The sequence below is a fragment of the Rutidosis leptorrhynchoides genome, chromosome 6 (genome assembly GCF_046630445.1).
Source record: "Rutidosis leptorrhynchoides isolate AG116_Rl617_1_P2 chromosome 6, CSIRO_AGI_Rlap_v1, whole genome shotgun sequence".
NCBI classification, from domain to species: Eukaryota; Viridiplantae; Streptophyta; class Magnoliopsida; order Asterales; family Asteraceae; genus Rutidosis; species Rutidosis leptorrhynchoides.
The window spans coordinates 249,482,600-249,490,217 of NC_092338.1; the positions used below are offsets into that span (position 1 = coordinate 249,482,600).

Sequence of the window (7,618 nt, forward strand, 5' to 3'; positions counted from 1 at the left end):
GAGACGAGTTGTATGTGAGCCCTTGGGTGGTAGTGGTCGTGAAATGTTTTGAAGATGGTGGTGGTTGGGTCAAGGAAGGTTGAGGGTAGTGATGGTTGAAGATGGTTTTTTTTATTGAAGATGCATAATCTTGCATATATATATATATATATATATATATATATATATATATATATATATATATATATATATATATATATATATATATATATATATATATATATATATATATATATATATATATATAGATTATATATCATCTATCTATTTTTATAATACTTAAAATAAAAGTAGTACACAGTAAAAATTTGAAAGATGATGTAGTTTGCCGGGTTAGTATTAGACAAACACGATAGTGATGTGCGTGATATATGTATGTATTTATTTATATATAGATATATGATAGTAATATATGATTAAAGCAAACTCAAACCACAAATTCAAAGTATCACACAAATAATTCAGTTCACAGCTAAAATGATTGAAACAAGTGGAGTATTATTAAAGAAAAAGCAACCATTAAATAATAATTAACTACACTTAAGAAAAGAAAAGAAAACGTGGGAATGAATTAAATAGTAAAGCCATCGCATGATTGTCTTTTGTACCACAGTTTTTACAGATTGCTAAATCATAGTCTGTTGGTAATCAGTGGCGGAATAAAAAAGTCTTCAGAAAAATCTCATATTTTTAAATCAAATAGTTTTATTTATTTTGGTCAATATGGTATAAAATTTGGTTATTAACTATTATATAAAAATTACATCACTGTCCGCGCTCGATTTCAGGTAAAATATGAAAAGTGTTCAAATTTAACAATTAGCTCCTAAATATATTTTTAATAAGCCTATAATTTATAAAACTCATTTTCGGATCACCGTTTATTTTAAAATCACATAAGTTTGTATTTAACTTGCTTAATAGCGATCGACTGACAAACGAGTGCTGTTATTGTTTACTAAATAAATTCGAAACCATATAAATATACATTCAATATACCATACATATATATATATATATATATATATATATATATATATATATATATATATATATATATATATATATATAGATTTATTTTAATATCATATTTTATTTTATTTACATTATTAATTAACTCATATAATATTTTAATTTATAATAATTAATATATATATATATATATATATATATATATATATATATATATATATATATATATATATATATATAAATATTTATTTACACATAATGATTCGTGAATCGTCGGGAATAGTCGAAGGGTAATTGATTACATGAACACAGTTCAAAGTTTTTGAAATATCAACATTACAGACTTTGCTTATCGTGTCGAAAACATTAAATCATATAAAGATTAAGTTTAAATTTGGTCGGAAATTTCTGGGTCGTCACATTTTTCATTTTAAGTTTTCTCTGGTTTTTGGTCTTTTGCTAGATCAAGTGTGGATTAATGAACTTTATGATTTATGTCAAGATGTCTACCATCACCCTTAGCTATGTGCATATGTCATCATCAAAACACTTATCGTTATGGGTTAAGATTAAGTATAATCCCATGTAAACCCACATTCTCCCCCAACACAATTGAATCTAAATCTTGTAAATAGTTAATTACTTAGTCACAAGTGAAAGAGGTCTTTGGTGAAAGGGAACCCTAAACTGGTAAATCCTAGCTTGAAGTGTTTTCTAAAAGAGACCTCTGGGTAAACCGATTTTGTAATTGCATGCATTTATCAATATAACTAGTGCTTAATAATATATCATCCGACACTAAGGGTAAAAGATCTAGGCGAGCATTCCTTTGTCTATTGAATTCAAACTATCTTTATTTGTTTGTTGAGTCTGCATTTCATTCTCTATAAACATAAAAAGCACAAATATTGTTCTTTAATTTTAATTATACATTTGATTCGGCTAATTGTTAAATAGCCGAAAACAACAATCTTTCACTTTTCTGATTCTTAGTGTATTAATAGTTTATTTTTATTTAGTTGCCAATGTTGTATTTGCGCGTTATAACTGTCTTGAGGACAAATTTAGATTTACCAAACTTAATATTACTATTCGATTAGGTATACTTGCCTAGTTGTGTAATAGTCATTTTAACCATTACTTTCATATTTAAGTTATATACTAGCTTTTACACATCACTTTCGTTATTAGAAAACATTGCATACTCGAAATTTGCTCTTCAACATATTTCCTAAATTTCTAATCTTCTTTTCATTTATCTCAACATATAAATATTTGAAAAGAACTTAAGAGCATATAGATACGATTTGATGACGGATAATTTATAGAGGAAGTTCTAAAAAATAATATAAATGGTATGTCACGGGTCATAAAATTCATGACTGATAAAAAAGGTTTATTACGAAGGTAAAGTTCTACTTATTGAAATCAAACACTAATATTTAAATGTAGAACATCTATGCATCATGTGTGATTACTATACTTGTCAAATGATCGAGTAGAGTTAGGTTATGTCACAGGTCATATTGGGTTTGAGTTGATACGTGTTGTTAATCGAACAAATAAGGTTTCAAATTGGGTTGAATGAGTTGGGCCAGAGTCGAGTTGGGTCATGTTAAGTTGTTCATCTTTCTTTAATATTTTCAAAATATTTATTTCCTTTACTATTATAAATAATATACGTTTAAGCTTACGTTGATGTTTATATTTACATTTTGTCATTATGATTAGTCTCTGAATTTGCGTTTGGCGTTTTATATTTGTGTTTTGCGTTTGCATTTTTGTTTGTGTTTTGTGTTTTGCGTTTGTGTTTTACCTTTTCTGTGTACGTTATGCATCTACGTATATCTATATTTTACTTATGGTTTACATTTTACATTTTAATATTTGCGTTTTATGCTTTATGTTATACGGTTTAAATTTACGTTTTACGTTTTTTGTCTTTACATTTTGCGTATATGTTTTATTTATCTGTACGTTTTACGTATACATTTTAGAACTCTTTTAATTATTTTTAAAAATGTCTGTTTATCGCACGGGCTAAGATTCTAATATAATGTATATATCAACTCGATCAAGTAAAGTTTATAATATAATATAATATAATATAATATAATTTAATATAATATAATATTACATATATATACATATACATATATATATATATATATATATATATATATATATATATATATATATATATATATATATATATATATATATATATATGTACTTTTTTAAGTATGTGTTGTTTTGTGTATAAATGGTTCATAAAGTTATATGCACAAATAAATTTAAGAGGTGAAACCCAGCAGGAGGGATTGATTTAAAGAAGCATTGTCTTCTCTGGTGAAACGTCCCAAACGGCTAACAACATCCTTCCGTTATACAGCAAAACCACGTAAGTCCTGTTTGAAGAAATATCGATTGATTGATTGATTCACAGTGGCGCGCGACTCTAGCTTGTTGTCCGTGAAATTACGGACATCACTAACTTAAAAATTTTATATATAAAATACTCTTTAAATTGAATAGACCACCACTATATTTAATTATAGACCCATATATTTTTTGAATAGAGCACCACTAAATTTAACTGCTCGTAACACATTGCTGTTGGAAGAAAGATCGGCTGATTCACGGTTTATCTAGAATGTGTAACATGTTGCTGTTTTGCCATTTTATTTGTGTAACCATATTCAGAAAGTGAGTGTTCTGCGGGATGAAAAGATTGTCCGCTTTGGTTACAAATGAGAGTGGGTCACATTTGTATTGTTTATAGCTTTCTATTTGTTTTTCTTCTCTGTTTGCATCATCGTTTACATTTTCTTACAAGTTATTAAAATTATATTATTAAATATTTAAAATTAAAAGACTGAAAGCTTTATACTCCGTAATTTGATCATGGCCTTTGAGCGCTTTATGGTGTAATTGAATAGGTCAGGATGACAACTTTTTTTAATTATAATTAAATTTTTGTTAGTAGCCATGAAAAGGTCAGGATGAAAAATGACGCTTTGGTGCTGATATTCTTTCCTTGATTGTCTTACAGAATCTACGAGAAAATACTTTTAAGAAGTATTTATTTTAGCATTCTATTTATTGCAATTATTAATTACAGTATTAATGTTTATAGTTATCAGCAATTATTTATTTTTATAATTATCAATCCTACATTGTTTGGGTCTTTATCTTTGCCAACTTATGAGGCCAGGAGCATGCCTTAAACAAAATATAGCAGCAAGGGCTTGCAATTTGATCAATTGATCTATAAATTAATATAAGAAAATTAAATAAATCTTGACACTGCTGACTATTTAATGGCTTGCTTTGTGATAGTTAGGCAAGGTACAAACAGAAGCACATTCAAAGCTCAAAAATGTCTCCAAGCTTTAACGACGACAATTCACTGTTCAATTTTGTTGTGAAAGAAGGCAATGGTGTCAAAGGACTTGTGGACTCTGGTGTAACCGTAGTACCAGATCGATACATTCAACCACCTCATCACCGGATCAATAAGCAACACACAACAGAGTCACTTGAAAACTTGACCATTGATATATCAGAACTCAATGGTCCTAAACATGACCAAGTTGTCAAGGCTATTGCCCATGCTGCTGAAACTCTTGGGTTCTTTCAAGTGGTGAACCATGGTGTCCCATTGGAGCTCCTGGAGTCACTTAAAGTTGCAGCCCATCAGTTTTTCAATCAACCAGCCGAAAAGAAGGCTGTTTATCTCGAAGGGTTGAGCCCTAGCCACATGGTCAAGTATGGGACTAGCTTTGTTCCTGAGAAAGAGAAGGCTTTGGAATGGAAAGACTATGTCAGCATGATATATTCCAATGATGTCGACGCTCTTAAGTATTGGCCTAATGAATGCAGGTAAGAATCTTAATAACAACATAAAAGTAGCCAGGGGCGGTGTAGCAACTGAATCAGTCGCCCCCGATGACCGAATCTTTTTTAATGTATTTATATGCTAAATAAAGTTCGACGTGTTAAGTTATTATATAGTTTTCTTTAAATAAAAAAATTAACGTCTCGCACTACAATTTTTTTTTTCTTCATTTTTTGACGTTTTCATTATTTTTTACACTACATTCTGGGATTGGGTATTGTTGTTGTTGTTGTTGTCATTATTTTTTACACTTTAAATAATTAACTTGACATGTTTATAAGTGTCAAAAAGTTTTTGACGATTAAAAGCGTCAAAAAGTAAAACTCAATGACATTTTAAAGTGTAAAGAAGTTAATGTAACTTAAATGTTTTGACAGACACCATATTTTTTCATGCTTCTAAGTTATCAAAAGTGTCCAAAACTACAAGCTCCTTGACCAAAAAAAAAAAAAAAATTGGATCCGGCATTGAAAGTAGCTAATTTTTTATTTCCTTTTCGTTTATAATATTTTCTCGTATTTTTCAGAAAGGTGGCGCTTGAGTACCTAAAGACATCGAACGAGATGGTGAAGAAGCTATTACAAGCACTAATCTCTAACCTTGGAGTGAAACTAGATGATTCAAGACTAGATGAACTTACAGGTTTGAAAATGGTCAACATGAACTTCTACCCGGCATGCCCAAATCCAGAGCTAACCGTTGGTGTGGGGCGTCACTCAGATATGGGCACGCTGACTGTACTTCTACAAGATGGCATTGGGGGATTGTATGTTAAAAAAGCTGAAGAATTGTCCCCAGGAAATGAAGAGTGGATCGAGATTCCACCCATTCATGACGCTTTGGTCATCAATATTGGTGATACGCTACAGGTTCAACTAATTTAACGCTATAACGAAACTTGTACAATAACTGAATAATAACTTGTGCTTTGTGTATGTATAAATGTATCATTTATATCTTTTCTAAACTTTATATTTGATGTTTTGATGCAAGATTTTAAGCAATGGGAGGTACAAAAGTGCAGAACACAGGGTACGAACCACAAGCATTGAGTCAAGAGTGTCGGTCCCAATATTTAATGCACCACTGCCTGTAGCGAAAATTGGACCACTGGCTGAGCTGGTTACTCGAGATGGTGTGGCTCGATATAAAGAAGTAGTATTTGAAGAGTACATGAACAACTTTTTTGGAAAATCTCATGATGGAAAAAAGTCTCTTGATTTTGTAGCCATTTGATAGCAAATCCCATGAATATTGGTCATCCTGTTATGGAATATCTTGACCTACTAAAAGTGTTTGCTTTTTTCTTTTCATTTTCCTTGTTCTGAAAATTCTAAATAAGAAACATTGCATTCACTTGTATCTTAGATTAGATTTTTATCGTCTTCTTTGGAATTCTTCATTGTAGAACTGATTATTGACGTACCTATTATCACGGACTATTCTTACACCTTTCGGCTACCCTTAAAGGGCACCTTTTAGTGGGTTACCTATTAGTGAGTCGTTCTTAGTATGTTTGACTCACTTCCACATATTAATCCTCGACATTGCTTAGCAAATAGACTACTTTTAATGGATTGTCTTTAATGTGTTTGGCCCAGGAATAAGCGCGTAAGCCCTAACAAGACTTGATCCTACTAACAAAACACAGATTAAACAAAGGGAACACGAAGAAACTAGCAAAAACAATAAAAACACGAGAATTTAACAGGCAGGTATAATTTACAGGTTACATATGGAGGTACTTATAGTCCAAAACGAGTTAGAATAGCAACACAAGTAATCGAAGACGAACTCTAATTGCTCGCAGCACGAATTTCGTGATCACCATGTAGATGTCGCGTTCTCGAGGCAAGAAGATTCCCAAACTGAAATATACCCACATAGTACTGTGAACCTTCATTTCGCCATATCAATTTGGTTTAGTTGATGGTGTGCAAACACGTTCGCTATGAGGTAGTAAATATAAGGTGAGGAAGTAAGACAAATGTATAATACATAAGAGAGGTCCTAATAGTTTAGTCTTAGACCTCTAGGACTAGACGCTACATCAGCGTCACATCAGCGCCACATCAGCACCACATCAGTACTTCCTTCTCAGGACTAAACTCAGTATTAAACACTCCCAACAGTTACACCTTTCTTCACCATAATTGGGACCCACATTTAATTATTTTAACTAAATTAAAAATACTTTTATTATTATTGTTATTAATATTAATATTATAATTTTTAATTATTATTAATTACATTAAACTACATCTAATTTGAAACTAAAAAATTAATTTGATTAATTATTAAAAAGATAAAATAAAATAAATATGTCTTAGGTATACAGCTAGCATATTTTGGTGAACCACACACACATATATATATATATATAGCACCGATAAAAATGTGTTTGAAGCTCCAACAAAAATTAAAAAATAAAAAATTTAATCAACAAATACACCAACATATACATATACTCCCGTCCTGAGATATTTCACAAAGCACTAAACGAGGGACGAAAGGTGTTGGAGGATTTATTAAATTCTTTCGTGTAGGGTAAAATAATCGATAGCCGGATAAATCACTGAATCGTGGTATCACTTTCCGAAAGTAATTATTCGACCCTTATAGCCTGGGTTACACGAATATCACTTTGGGATAAGACAGAGATTAAATTCTTGTTTTGGCAGAAACAAGAATTCCTTTTGCAGAAGAATATTTTGGTGTTCGTAACTTGTGTATTTTTCTCATGCATAT

The 7,618-nt window shown here is 30.5% G+C and overlaps 1 protein-coding gene across 1 annotated transcript; it reads left to right on the top strand.

Annotated features, from left to right (window-relative positions):
* Positions 1-4,351: 4,351 nt before the first annotated feature.
* Positions 4,352-6,106, top strand: LOC139851350 (scopoletin 8-hydroxylase-like). Its single transcript, XM_071840373.1, has 3 exons — positions 4,352-4,854; positions 5,397-5,739; positions 5,864-6,106. The coding sequence occupies exons 1-3, from the start codon at positions 4,352-4,354 to the stop codon at positions 6,104-6,106; spliced, it is 1,089 nt and encodes a 362-aa protein (XP_071696474.1).
* The last annotated feature ends 1,512 nt before the right edge of the window (positions 6,107-7,618 follow it).